Consider the following 15788-nt stretch of genomic DNA (forward strand, 5'->3'; position numbering starts at 1 on the left):
CTACCCTAGCACACATATATGAAGGATATAATGGATATGAAGATGTTATTGGGTTGGGCACATTTGTTTCTTTCATTAGTAGATGATCTCTTAAAGGGTCTTCCAAATGTTACAATTCTGTAAGTCTGTAAGTAACCCTTCCAGTACACTAAGTCACAAGATGTCTCAGTCCCTATTCTGTTTGTGAAGAGAGACCAGTGCGGGACAATTCTGTATTCTGTCAGTTACATTTTAAATAAATGCTGATTGGCCAGTAGCCAGGCAGGAAGTATAGGCAGGACAACCAGATAGGAAGTAGAGGCGGATCAGTGAGAACAGAAGAATTCTGGGAAGAAAGAAGCCGATTCCTCCCCAGTCCTGTCCAGACACCGAAGAAGCAGGATGTGACCTGCCCCGCTGAAAAAAGTACTGAGCCATGTGGCTAACATATACTAGAATAATGGGTGAATATAAGTTATAAGAGCTAATACAAAGCCTGAGCTAATGGGCCAATCAGTTTATAACTTATGGAGACCTCTGTGTAATTTCTTCAGGGCTAAACAGCTGTGGGGCCTGGTGGGAGGACAGAAACCAGGCAGGACAGAAACTCAGAAAACAAGACACCATGACCTACTCTTACAAAAGCAAAGCCATTTAACTGGTGGCTTGCTTACAGTTTCAGAGTCCATTATTATCATAATGGGGAACAGGGCCACATGTAGGCAGGTGCTGGAGCACTAGCTGAAAGCTACATTCTGATCCCTAGGCAAAAAAAGGCTCTGGGCTTGACATGGGCTTTTGAAACCTCAAAACCTATCCCCAGTGTTATACTTCCTCCACAAGGCCACACCTCCTAATCCTTCTACTCCTTTCCAACAGGACCACTCCCTGGTGACTAAGTTTCAAATATATGAACTTCTGGAGGCCATTCTTATTAAAACCACCACACAAGCCTGTTGTTGAAAGAAGGAAACAGTAAAATAGATAAATAAGTAGACTGAAAGGTAAATATTTTTTCCAGGTTCACAAGCAGTGGTTTAGCTAGCACAGCACTATTTCTATGAGTTGAATGATTTGAAATAACCCACGGACATAATATTTACTAAGCACTAGGCTAGGAAAAAAGCTCAGTGGTTTGAGCACATGCTTAGCACACAAGCAGCCCTGGGTGGGGTGGGATGTATGAGTACCAGACAACATTCTAAGTGTTTTATTTCATTGATACTGAGGAGCTTAGCAGGGCTACTATCTCGAGAGTCAAGTGTGGTGATGAATGCCTGTGACTCGAGCACTCAGAAGGCAAGGCTGAGGCAGGAGGACTGCTGTGAGTTCAAGGCCCCAATGAGCAATATAAAGAGTACCTGGCCAACTAAAACTACATAGAAAAACCATATCCAACAAAAACAACCAATCAAACATATTAGAAGTACGACCTCAGACTATCCTAGATCTTCTGAATTAGAATCTGTATTTTTTATTTTTGCTTTGTTTTTTGAGATATGGTTTCTCTGTGTAACAGCCCTGGCTGTCCTAGAACTTGCTCTGTAGACCAGGCTGGCCTCCAACTCACAGAGATCCACCTGTCTCTGTCTCCCAAGTATTGGGATTAAAATCGTGTGCCACCACCCAGCTTAAGTCATCATTTTTCATATCAGGTGCAATGGTTTTAATCATCATGATAAACAATGAAAATATTCTCCATTCTACAAATCCATAAGACACAGAACATTATATACTTGCATGGCAAACTGTCAGGAACACGATTTGAACCATACTTTTTCATTCCATGATACAACCTAAGCTACTACTGTAGATCAAATTTCAATTATTTTATCAGTTTTGGAGATAAGGTCTCAGGTAGCCCAGGCTGGCCTCCAATTTCATGTGCAGCTGAAGGATGACCAAGAACTCTTATCTTCCTGCCTCCACCTCCTAAATACTGATATCACAGGTAACACACCTAGCTTTGCTCTCAAAAAAAAAAAAAAAAAAAAAAGCCAGGTGGTGGTGGTGGTGCATACCTTTAATCCCAGTACTTGGGAGGCAAAGGCAGGCAGATCTCTTTGAAGCCAGCCTGGTATACAGGTGAGTTCCATGATGGCCAAATGTTATACAAAGAGACCCTGTCTCAAAAAAATATATATATACACCATGGTATGCATGTCTACTATGTGAATATCAGAGATCTAATTTGTTAGGCTTGGCAGCAAGTACCTTTCTTTTTTTTTTTTTTTGAGACAGGTTTCTCTGTGGTTTTGGAGCCTGTCCTGGAACTAGCTCTTGTAGACCAGGCTGGTCTTGAACTCACAGAGATCCGCCTGCCTCTGCCTCCCGAGTGCTGGGATTAAAGGCGTGCGCCACCACTGTCCGGCTAGCAAGTACCTTTCATGCTAAGCTAAGATCTCCCTGGTTCCCAGCATTCAATTTTTAAACAACTTAGAACATACCTGTAAGATAGAATAGCCTGAAACTACTGAAACTGGTGTTTAAAGTCAAATTCTTAATAACAATAAAATTAAGATGATCTTATACTAAGAGAATAAGGATATAAAATTGAATATATGATATGAGCACAAATACGTATTTATTAAAAACTGTGTGTGTGTAATAATAAATTATTTGGTGAAAAAAAAGTTACCAATATAGGTTGTGAGGATGGGATTTGGTGTTGGAATGCCAGGGTTCAAACTCCAGTTCAACCACTTTCTAGCTGATTACTCTTAAGAGTAATCCCTGAAATAGCATTTACTAAGCCTATACAATAGAAACTGTTTCCTTCACAAGACTGGATTTAATGAGGTAATCTACATAAGGCATATACATTGAATACTGTTATTTCTCTTTATGCCTTTTCATTTTCAAAATGTGTTCAATGAGCACATAGAACACTTCGGTAATCAGCAAAAGAGGTTCTCAAAAACAATACCGCCTCAGCGATTATCAACTACTTTACAAGGGCTATTCTGAAGAAAGGACCTACTCCAGATTAGATAATAGAAGACCAGAGCTCAAGTAATTAACAACTACGGAAGAGACCTACAGATCCGGAAGCAAACATGGTTGGACAGTAAAACTGGGTAAGGGGAGCAGCTGTGCCAGCTCCTCTACTCCAAGACCTACTCGGAAGAAAATCCATCAGGCACCTTAAATGTCAGTCATTTCAACTGCCTGGCAGTATCTGCCCGACCTTGGGCTAGTCAAAGCATCAATCTTCCTTACATGAAAGAAATGAGACTACATCAAAATTCTTGTAAATTGCGATGAGAAAATGAATAATATACTAACAGTACTGACCAGCACAAATAATCTCAATTGAGACCAGGCAGTCTCTTCCTCCTCCTTGGATGTCTAAGGTCTTGCTTGAGCTTTTACTCCAGGAATGAAAGCATGCTCATTCTGTTCATCCTGTTCAATAGTGTTTTCAATATTTTCTAATAAATTATATCTTCAAAGAGATACTTCACTATTAATGATCAAAGCTACAGGGTTAACAGATAAACATTCCACCTTAATTACAGTTTACATTCTCATATGTAAATAAACCATGTCACATTTGAATTCTTAACTAATTACACAACTAGTGGGAACAAAGTAATGGAGGGGGTGTCTCTTCACATTCCTGGCATCTTCCAATGCAAACAATAATAAATGAGTGAGTAAGTGAGCACCATCTACCACCATCTGCTATAATCCAGGTCAAGGCTTTCCACCTGATAAAATTAGATCAGAACCAGTGTTAAGATTTAGAGGAGCCTAAGGATCACCCAGTCTGATCCTTTTGTTACACAGAAGGATTTAGAAAATGTAGTTAACTTGAAAACAAGGAAAACATTCAAATGCTAATCTACTTTTTCAGGATTTCATCCAGATCCTAAAAGGAATACACAGTAAACCTCAGTTCACACTTTTAAAAAGGCATCAGCTTTTGGCTCAGCTAAAGGTGTTACTACTATTACCACACCTCTAAAGTGTGAGTAGCCTCACTTCTCCACTGCGCTTCAATAAAGTTCAATCCACAGCTTGGAATTCTGTTTCTAGAGGAGTGTGTACTACTGGGACGAGCAGAAAACTAGAGGGAAACATTTAAAGGACGAATGCTTTTTTAAATTGAATTAAAGAGTCCAAATGCACATTATAAAACTACACAACTATTTTTATCAATATTTATATAAAAATTCATGACACAAATTACTTTTGAGCTTGTTCAAAAATATGTTCAACTTCGCCCATTAAGAGAAATAAATACTAAAACAACAGAATAGCAAAATTCCTATTTGAGCCTGTTAATGGTGGTGCCTACCTCTGATCCTAGCATTTGGTAGAGGGCAGATCAGAAATTCAAGGCCAGTTTCAGCTATATGAAACCGTGTCTCAAAAACAACAAAAAACTTCCTTTTCAGCTTCGAGTAGGATTGGAAAACAATTTTCTTTGGAAAGCTCAGAGTACAGTTCTTGTCTAATGTTTGAGGCCTTCGGTTTAAACCCAGAACCTTAAGTAAATAAATGAACAAACAAAAATTGATAACTATTATCCTTTATAAGCAGATTCAGCTCATGCAAGAGTATATGTCTACACTTACATATAAAACTTAATGCTACCTAGGCAGTGGTGGCACACACCTTTAATTCCAGCTCTCAGGAGCAGAGGCAGGAGAATCTCCATGAGCTCAAGGCCAGTCTGGTCTACAGTGGTTCCAGGACAGCCAGGGTGTTTACAAATAGAAATACTGTCCCAAGAAACTAAAATAAATAAATAAATTGATAAATAAATAATGTTAAAACATTTCGGAGAGAAAGAAATGGGTATACTTTTATATTCTATTTCAGGGATCTTTTTAATTAAGAATTTATTTTGTATGTATGCATGTTTTGTCTACATGTTTGCCTATGCACCATGTACACGCCTGATTCCCAAGGAGGCCAGAAGAAGGTGTTGGATTCCCTGAAACTGGAGTCACAGACAGTTGAGAATCACCATGTAGGTGCTAGGAGAAGAACCTAGATCCTCTGGAAGAGCAGTCAAGTACTCTTTCCAGCCCCATATTTTTATAGTTTAAATGGAAATATAACCTCTATGAAGAAGTTGAAAATATTTATCAAAATTATAAATGGTCCTATCTGTTGACCAAGGATACTGCACATCTATGGGCCTAGCCTCCAGAGAGACACTTCTCTGTGAGACAGCAGGCACATAGGAATTCAGCTGTGGCATTGTCTGCTGTGCTAAAAATAGGTAGCGGGCTAAGATCCATAATGAGAGATTAAGGGAGATTAGTTAAAACTATGGTGACCCATAAAGTGGGATAGTCATGTAGTCATTAAATAAATTATGTTTATATGAAAATGAAAATATCTCAGATATGAAGTCAACAATATGTCATATACAGCATCATTGTTTTTAAAATGTGGATCTAGAGGCAAGAGCATGTATGCTTGGATGTATAACAAACCGATAATAACAATGAAAAGGCCTGGATGGCTGAGGAATGACTGATGGAGAAGGACTTCTCACTCTGTACCCTTTTGTACACTTCAATTTTGTTCTATTTACACTTCCCCAAAGGTAACTTTTAAAATGTTTAAATTTGTATGTAGGACCAAATAGAAGAACTATCAAGTTTTCCTTCATTATAGCATTAAACTCTAGAATCATAAAATGAGAGTCTAGGAAGATGCGCAGTCAGTAAAGTATCTGCCATGTGAGCATGTGACCTGAGTTTGGAGCCCCAGCACCCACGCACAGGCCAGGTGTGCACTAGCACTAGGGGACAGTGCCTGGTTGACACAGTCCAGGGCTCATTGACCAGCCAGTCTAGCAGTTGGTGAGTTCCAGGTTGAGCAGCTATCTCAAAAAACAGGGACTAGAGAGACGGCTTAGCAGTTAACCACCCTCACTGCTCTTCCAGAGTACCTGAGTTAGGTTCCCAGCACCCGGATAGGCAGCTCATGTGCACATACACACATGCAAACACACATACCTAAACACAATTAAAAATAAAAATAAATATTTAAAAATAGAGGAATACACTTGACATCAACCTCTGGCCCTCTACATGTACATACATAAACATGTGGATATACTACATAAAAAACGGTAATTTTTAAAAATCATTAAATATTCCAAAGACAAATCTTTTTCATGCCCATTGACTCCAAAATCACCATAAGTTACAAAGTGTGATTATAATCCTAAAGCCCACCTCCAATCAGAAATGCATGTTAGTAATATCACAGAAGGATCACAGTTAAGACTCAGCTCAGCTCAGAGTAATAGTGCATGCCTACAATCCTAGCACTGAAGAGGCTGGACAGAAGACTTGTGAGTTTGAGACCACCACAAGGCACAGGGGACACTCCTGACTCAAAACAAAACATCAACAACAAGAAAACCCTTCAGACCTCACCTGACCAAGTCTCCATGAAGCTGTAGATAGAGACTTTCTCTTCCTTCTCCAGCACATATTTCTGATGCTGGTGTCTCTACTGTGCAAAGGACAAGATGTAAATCAGAAGAGGAGGAGGATGTGGAGGAAGAAGAGGTGGAGGTTGTAGTGGCAGTGGTCGTGTCTGCTCCATAAAGGTAAACACAGCCTCTCTTCACATCTTCTCTCAGCCAGTCTCTTTCTCGAGAACCAAACCTACTTCTTCTATTCAAACAGTTTCTGTTCCCATTGTGTTTCATATTTCTCTAAAAAACATCAAAAGAAAGAAATTATAAACAAAAACATTTGTCTGAATTACATGTGTTCAGTCCTTACTCACAAGTGCCCTAGCATCCCTTCTGTGGTAGCTAATCTTGTTGGTCAACTTGACTACATTCAGAATCAACTAAAAGCAAGATGCAGGGCATAAAACATATACAGTACTGAGAAATGTAATATTTAATGTGAAGTTTCAAGTTTCTGATTTGAATGACAATTCTCACTTAGTCTCTGAGTCTGGTTGATTTTGGAATATGATGTTTTTATTTATTTCCAAAGGTTTTTTTGTTTGTTTGTTTTTTTCTGAGACAGAGTTTCTTTCTCTGTGTTGAGAACAGCCCTGGCTGTCCTGGAACTCACTCTGTAGACCAGGCTGGCCTCAAATTCAGAGATCCTCCTGCCTCTGCCTCCCAAGTGCTGGAATTAAAGGTGTGCGGCTGGCGGTTGTTTTTAAATTGTAAAAAAATAAAAATAATAATTACTAATTAATTTCAGATTGAATCTGATACATGTAAATTAAGCCTTGCACACAAAGAAGTGGGTTGATAACAACCTCCCCACTCTGATCTGGCAATACAGACTTTCTAGACCTCACAGTCCAAATAATGCACAGTGCACTAAGCACAGTCTGGTAACACAAATCTCCTTCCCATTCCTGGCATGCTTCAAGACAATTACTGCTGGCATTTTATAACCACGGTATGTGAAATTCACATACATACTGTGAAGTCAAGTTATCTTAAAGCAAAACAACTGTTAAGAGCCAATATAAAAATTTCCAGCCAAGCAAGGTGGGGCATATGTATAATCCAACAGTCAGGCCGAAGAGCATGGAGGGTTTCTAGAGTGTAAAGAAAACTTAACCTACATAAATGAGTTCCAAAGCAGCCTGGACTACATATTGAGACTGTTTCAAAACACAAACAAAAATGAAACAACAACAAATAGTTTCTAAAAGTCACCATTTGCCTGTGTTTTCACAATGGGCCATTTCTAGCTAACAAAAAATAAATTTCCATGGACTTCCCACCGCCCTTTGCTGTGTTTCGGTCCTTTCTAACCATCTGTGTCTCTGAGCACATAACCATTCCGCCACTCTGTGGCATATGGAGAACATCTTCTCCACCTTATCCACATGCTTACTCGCTAAACCTCTATTCAGATGCCAGTTCTCTTTGGAGCCTTCCACAGCGCTCACCCTGGCTAGCATCAATGAGTCTCCTCTCAACAGATACCTTCACCTTGAATATACTTCTGCTATATACAGATGAGCAAGGATTGTCATCATCTCTGGTTTCTCACTCTCTTCACTGCCAAGACCCTGGAGTGTTTTTAATGCAGAATGTCACAGACATGGGTGCAAAGCCCAAAAGATAACACAGGAACTGATACCCAATTTGCACTTTAGCTTCATTAATTAGCTATGATGAGGAATTAGATAAACTTTAAAAGCCTCAATATTTTAACAAACCACATAATATTTACCTACAAAGTCAAAAGAAAAAAAAATATTTTCACTAGTATTCCTCATTAGAAAACAGAAATACATACGAAGAAAATATTAGTTTAACTGATAGTAAATACTTGAGAATACCTAGAGGAACATACCTGTAATCACAGATGCAGGACAGTCAGAGGCAAAAGGATCAAGTTCAAGACCAAGGTGGGTTTCAGCAGTCAACAGTAAAAACAAAACCAAGGGTAAGTAAACAAACAGGTGTCCCTACATGTGATGAATTTAAAGCAAGGAGATGAATGCCAATCTGTTTAAATTTAGGGTAACACATGCAAATTGACTTTTGAACAACAGTTCTAGGGATTGAACATAAGTTTTGACATACCAGATAAGCTCTCTACAACTGACACTTTCTGCCCTAAACTGATCTTTCTGCAGCTCTTCGTGATCTTAGAACTACTCAAAATCATACATAATAAACCCCAACACAGGTGGGAATGAGGCCTCTTTTCCCACCAAACACACTTTCCTCCATCCTGAATCTCATCTTAAATATCTCAAAATAAATAAAGGGCTTTCAAGGCTCATCTCAAACACACAAGACCCATCATGTTTTTACTAAGAAATTACAGCCACTGAATGGTTGACTACCAGCTAATTGTAAATAAGCCTTACCTTCTAATCCTTAGTGTCACTGACAAGTTCTATGTGATACAGTAACACTTACACAAAGAGAGCCTGCCCTTCGCACTAGAGAATGAGAAGTAAGCAGACACAATCTACATACCACTGATAGGCTTTTTAAAGCCAAGCATGACGCATGTACCTATAATCCCAAAACTTAGGAGGCTGAGGCAGGAAGACTGTTTGAAACCTAAGTCAGACTAAAAAATGAGACCTTGATGCAAAAGTAACAATAAAAATATAATTAGTAGGTCAAATGACTCACTGACTTTCACGGTCTTAGTAAAGTCCAGAAAGACCCAGAAGTATTATGAATTTTCTTCCAAGGATTGTTTGAGATGGAGGCTCATGCATACCATTTTGGCCTCAAAATCACTTTGTAGATGAGGTCAGCCTTGACTTTTTTTCCTGCCAACTCCATCTCCCAAGTGCAGGGATTACAATGTTAGCCACCACACCCAGCACCTTCCAGCAGATTTTAGCAATCATTTGTAAATGTGCACGTGTTTCTTTAAGACTATACATTTCTTATAGAACTTTATGTTATCAAAACACATGTTTTTGTTGGTTATTTCAAGCTCAGTCTCCTATCTATAATCTACACTCTATAATGAAGTAAAACTGCTGAGGAGTTAGAGAACCCTAGTAGATATGGTTCATCTGCATCTCACCAATAGCCATTTAAAAGGGCTTGAGAACAAAGCAAAGGCATACAGCAGCAACGACAAAGCAAGACTTTGGGCCATTATTAGCCACTGCTAAGTTACCTAGTACATCCTTCTCAGGAATGTCTTGCTCTACTGCCTAGCACAAGAGGAACTGCTGGAAAGAACTTCTTAATGCTGCAGGTGACACTGTCCTCTGAGCAGCCTTCAATTTCTAAGAGCCAGCTAGCTTGAAACTGCTCCTTTGAGGACACTTTACTTTCTCCTTTACTTTTACAAAAGCTGTCACCACAAATTTATCCAAAAGGGAACAAAATTATAATCACACATCATATCAAACATGTGTACAAAGACTACAATTTAAAAGTCAGAGTTGGAGAGACAGTTCAGTACTTAAAAACCCCTGTTGCTCTAGCTGAGGATCCAGGTTCAGTTCCCTGAACCCACACCGTGATTCATAACCATTCATAAACCAGGGGACCAAAAGCCCTCTTCTGATTTCCGCAGACACCAGCATGAATTACATAAAATCAAATAAAACTTAAAAATTGTATTTATTTTTTTAATCCTTTTTTATTTAAGTACCTGGAGGGACAGGGTGCTGGGAACCGAACACTTATTTTTTGGTTGTGAGCCCAGCCTTTAACAGCTGAGCCATCCCTTTAGGCCTAATTTTATTTTAATATTAAAGTCTATCTGTAAAGCTAAAACATTTCAGTGTAAGCTACAAATTCAGTAGCCAGTACGTGGAATTTAACTCTTCCAATTCTAAAAATAAAGATAATACTTGAGAGCTATGATCAGCTCAAAGATGGTAAACCATACAGAGAAGTCTCATATAGTCAAAACAGGCCTGATCAGTCTTCATCCTTAGTCAGTTCCATCAGAATGGAGAATACCTTAAGGTATGAGACATCTCTGCACTCAACTTTTAAAATAAGGGCTTTAAAACCCAATCACACCGTGGAGTATTTCTAAGGGACCAGGAAGAGTGTGTCCTAGGGAAAGGAGGAGCATTTCAGCCAGCTAAAATTTGTTTGGTATTAGTTGTCTGGAACCATACATAGCACTCAGGAAGCAAAGGCAGGAGGATTGCTGAAAGTTCTAGGTTAATCTGCAATACATAGCAAGTTCCAAATCGTAGCAAGTTCCAAATCGTTCAGGGCCACATAGTAGGATCCTGTCTCAAGAAAATAATACCTAACAAACAAAAACAAAAAATTAGGGATGAGCAAATAGTTCATTTGGTAAAGTGCTTGGCATGCAAGCATGGGGATCTGAGTTCAATTCCCTGCACATAAATAACAGCAAACACAGGAATCTCCAGCACTGGAAGATGGAGACCCAGAGGTTTATTGGTTAGCCATTCTAGTAGAATTTATTCAGTAAGAAACCCTGTCTCAAAAAATAAGGTGGAGAACAACAGAGAAAGACACCTGACACCTACCTTTGGTGTCCACACAAATGCACACAAGCATGCACATGCACACAACTGAATATATATATACATATATATATATATATATATATATATATATATTCTGATAAAAATGTAAGACTATTCTTAAAGAAAAAACAAATCATTGGAAGAGCGGTGGTGGCACAGCCTTTAATCCCAGTATTCGGGAGGCAGAGGCAGGTGGATCTCAATGAATTTGAGGTTAGCCTGGTCTACAAAGTGAGTTCCAAGATAGTTAAGGCTGTTATATAGAGAAACCCTGGCTCAAAAATTTTAAATAAATAAATAAAACAAAAAAATCAAATCATAATAGTCACAAACTAGATTGGCTGTCATCTATCATCTCCTACTTAAGACCATAATCTCAAAATCATACATCTGAAAAGCCTTGTTCAGTAATTTGATAAATTTTAGAACTTTGAGATACACTCTTACTATGTTGCTCAGGCTGGCCTTGAACCCCTAGGCTTAAATGATCTTCTCACGTCAGCTTTCTGAATAGATGAAACTGCAGGTCCAAGGCCATAGTTTTCTATGTTGGGGCCTTCGGTCCCTGACACTGGTTTAAAAGTATATTTTATGGAGCTGGAGAGATGGCTCAGAGGTTAAGAGTACTGACTGCCCTTCTGGTGGTCCTGAGTTCAATTCCCAGCAACCACATGGTGGCTCACAACCATTTGTAATGAGATCTGGTGCCCTCTCCTGGCATACATGGAGGCTGAACATTGTGTACATAATAAATAAATACATCTTTTTTTTAAAAAAAAAGTATATTTTGAATAAAACGTCCCAGGGCCCTGTACAGCCAGATGGTCCTTGATGTAGTCTGGGTAAGTTATGTTGATTATTTGGTATTGGGCGTAAGTATAAAAGGAATAGAAAGTCTTCCTTCCTGTTTCATCAGTGTTAGTATTCTGAAGCTGGGACCAAGGAATAAATGCAGAGCCTTGTACATTCAAAGCACACCCCCTACCACCAGCCTCCTCTTAACACAGAGCTATACCCCTAGGCCTAGAGACGTCTTTAGAAACATCTTCAGAGAAAAACATGTGGAAAAGCATGTGGGCAATTATGACATTCTTCAAGGTTCAGAAAGTTTTTGGCTTACCTATGTATGCTCTACAGGCTGCGCTGGGGCAAGTGAACACCTCATCAACTTAAGAGAATTTCTGAGGAACACAAGGCCTATCTTCCATGGTCTTACAAGGAGCAGAGTGTTACCACTTGCAGGAAAGCAAGGGCTAGAAAGGCCTCCAGATAGACTCTCATTTCCAGAGACTGAGATCAAGAGTCAAGACTAACCAATCACTGGAATCTTTCTGATGACCCAAAAATGGGAACTTTGGGCACCAGGGAAAGATAGTCCTCAATAAACGTTTTCATTTCTCTTTCACACAATTTACCACTTCAACACGACCAAAAAAGGTTACAAGGTTTTTTTAAAAATTGCACACCTTTTACATACCAAGAGACACTACATGCCTCTCAAAACTCTTTCCTGCTAAGTTAGGCCTGCAGAACTTTCGTTTTTATTGAATTTACTCACAATTTATAGTTTGCTATTTGCTATCATTGTAAAAGACTTTCATTAATTACACCGCTTTATGCTTGAGTAAATTCCAGTGTGGGTAACAGTTAAAAAGTAGTCTAAGATAAACTACTAGAAGTTCTCTAAGTCTATGCCTTAAGAGTGGGAGGCAAAAGAAAATACGATTTACATTTTACTGAGTATTGGTTTCATTAATTCATTAAGTGTGTCAAGTCTTCTTTTTCTGACCTTCCCATGTTTGTGCTACTTTACTAATAATCTTAGTAAGAGGAAATATCACTCAACAACAATCTCAATTAATTAATGTTTGCTTTTAACTATATATTTCCGATGTTTGGCACACTGTTTTTGAAACACATTAAATCTCAATTTTCTTCTCTCATTCTTTGGCAAGTTTTAAATCCTGCCGATTCCTCTTCTAGAACTGTAGAGGAATTCCATTCCACTTGACTTATACACTGAACCTACAGAAAATTTTCTCCGCACTATTTCAGAGGTTAGTGGAGAACTCCACCCAGTTAGCCATCCTTTAACCATCTCTGCTGACCTCACCTCACCTTCTGCATTCTTCCCGCACAGAAACTTCTTGTCATCACTCACCTTCAAGGCTCCACTCCCCCTTCGCCTGCATCTGTTTTCCTATCCTCCTACTCTCCCGATTCTACCAAAAAGCCCCGCTTAGCTGCCTGTTGCATAACGGCACCCCCACTGCCTTCTCCCCGGATTGTCAGCCAAGCAGGAGTGCCCCTTCGGGCTCTGCTCCTCCTCCCCACCACCACCCCCGCAACACGCCCAGCGAGTCCCCAGGCAGCAGATCCTCCGGGACTGTCCCCGAGGCGGGAGCGCGGGATGTCGCGCCTTGGAGCCGGGCGCCGGTTCGGAACTCGGGGAGCCAGTCTGGAGGGCAGTGTGGCCGCTCCAGCCGGCGCAGCCCGCGTACACAGCGGTGCCTGGCCAATCGCCGCCGCCATCCTCTCTGGCTGTGGTGATGTCTTCAGGTGTCCGCCTCGCCCTGCGTACTCGCCGCTTGGCTCCTGCAGGAGCGGCCCGCCCTTCGCGCCCCCCGGAATCGGCCCCAGGGTCCCGGGCTAGGCCTGGCGAGGCGATGGCCGCCCCAGGGATGCGGGGGCGGGGGGAGGGCGGCCCGAAGTCGTGGGCCTGCGGGGCGGCGGCTAGGGATGGGCAGCGTCGGGGACCCACGCGGCCGAGGCCCGGGCGGGGGCGCGGCACAGAGGCCACAGCAGGCCCTCGGCGCCCCGGCCCGGTGCAGGAGGGACGCAGGGCGGGGGACGCCCGCCGCCTCGGGCACCAGGCAGCTTGGCGAAGGTGGACACGGCCCTCCCGCTCCCTGCCGCCTCACCTTCAGGACCCGGATCCCTCCGGGTCGGCGAGACGCCGCCGCTTCAGGTGGCTCCGGGGGCTCCAGCGGGCCCGCGGGCCCGGGCTCCACCTCCCCCATGGGCGGCCAAGGCTTCAGAGACGCCCGGCCGGCGCTCCAGCGCGCGAGCCTCGGAGGCGCGCGCGAGCTGCGGGAGGCCTCACCCCTCCGCCTAGGCCCCGCCCCTAACCCCTACACCCCGCCCCTGGCGGCCCCGCCCCTGGCCCGGCTGGACTTGCGTAGCTGCCGGCCTGGAGAAGCTGGAGCAGAAAAGTAGTTGCCTAGCGCCACTGCGGGGTGATCCTCCGCCGCGCTCCACCCTGGGTTTAGTGGACTTAGGCACAGGAAGAAGAAGCCAGAGGAAGAAGCAGGTGAGGCCTACACCTGTGAAGATAGCCAAGATGCCGCCCTCCACCGACGACGGCGCTGAAATTCTCTATCCAAGACGTTTCCTGCTTTTAAATGTGCCTGTCACCTCGCACGCACTGACAGCGAAAGAACTGTTGCATATATTCTTCTCTCCTAGGGAATAGCTTGCAACACTCTTCAGCAAACCTCAAGTACGCAGACATCACTTCGCTTTCCAGCCACATTTCAATGTTCCTTGTAGTCAAAGCATCAGAATTCTTTTCTCGGCCTCAAACAGTCATACGCTGTGTAAGCCTTATATTATTTTGTAAGGCTTAACTCAGCCAAGTTATTTTAAACGTTGCCTTTTAGTTCCTGAAGTGGTAGTATTTTTGTGGTTAGTGCACCAAATTATGACTCTGCCTAACTCCAAATCTTATTTGTACTCATTATTAGATCTATACTTGTATAAATTACTTGATCTAATTCTTTCAGATATTTTTTAAAGTCAGAGCCGTATGTAGCCCAAGCTGAACCCAAACTCACTAGGTAGCCATAGCTGGCCTTGAACTTCTGATTCTCCTGCCTGATAGCCCAAGTGCTATGATTGCAGATACGTGTCACCATGCCCAGCTTCCTTTATGTTATGGGTGTTAAGCTTATGCAACACTTGCATGCCTTGTGGTAGAGGCCAGAAGAGGATGTCAGATCTTCAGGACCTGGATTACAGCTGGTTGTAAATTGCCATATGGGTGATGGAAGTTAAACCTGGTCCTCTGGAAGAGCAGCCAGTGCTCTTAACCACTGACCCAGTCCCTTCCGTTGATTCTTAAAGGGAGAACTGAAGTTAACATTTGCCTGGCCGTTATCAAGGTGTAGTGAACAAAACACACAGAGAGCCTAACTCAGAGGTTCACAGTAGCCATTAGAATTCTGAAATTCTAGATTTCCCAAAGTTCCTAGCATTAACTGCTCCTAAATTTTGCAAGGAGCCTTCTAGACCTCTTCATTTTTAGGCCTTCCTCTTTTATGCATGTGTTGGATCGCCAATCAACTTGTAAGAAATTAAAAAGCAAAACAACTTCTTAAATAATTGGCAATGGTGGTATCTCTTATCCAGTGCTTTAGTTTGGCTATCCAACTACTTGTCTGGAGTACTTTAATTATGGGCTTAAAGCAAGAGCATTTGAGATCTAATAGAACCTGTCTTGAGATGTGTTTTAATCTGAAGTTAATTTACATGTCAAGATAAAATTTTGCATCCAAAGTTCTGCCTCATACTATTTATTTCTTCTATTGAAGGTACTTTTGTCTCATATGAGTTACTTTGTATCTATCATATCACAGGTCCAATCTTCATTTCTTGGTTTTCTTTCAATATCGTAAACATGGTTTCTCTATGCCAAGTCTAATAGAAGGTGAAAGATAACCATTTCCCAGGGGTTTCCTTCCACTTTGAAAGTATTTCAAGAAATCTACCTGATTTAGTTGGATTTCTATTTCCTAGCTTCCTGATTTCTCAACAAAAACACTCAACAAAGGCACTAATCTGAAACCAGAAGCAGACTG

The 15788-nt window shown here is 41.5% G+C and overlaps 1 protein-coding gene across 1 annotated transcript in view; it reads right to left on the reverse strand.

The window, feature by feature from the left end:
- Positions 1-14043, reverse strand: part of Phlpp2 (PH domain and leucine rich repeat protein phosphatase 2) — a 71165-nt gene extending 57122 nt beyond the window's left edge. The window contains exons 1-2 of the mRNA XM_050143490.1: positions 13854-14043; positions 6384-6667 (exon numbers count right to left, since the gene is read on the reverse strand). Coding sequence (XP_049999447.1) covers positions 6384-6667; positions 13854-13952 — 383 coding nt within the window. The 5' untranslated portion in view covers positions 13953-14043. The remainder of the gene's footprint in view (positions 1-6383; positions 6668-13853) is intronic.
- Between the last annotated feature and the right edge of the window lie 1745 nt (positions 14044-15788).

This window comes from Alexandromys fortis, unplaced genomic scaffold (genome assembly GCF_014885135.2).
Source record: "Alexandromys fortis isolate MF-2015 unplaced genomic scaffold, M_Fortis_MF-2015_v1.1 scaffold_1, whole genome shotgun sequence".
NCBI lineage: Eukaryota > Metazoa > Chordata > Mammalia > Rodentia > Cricetidae > Alexandromys > Alexandromys fortis.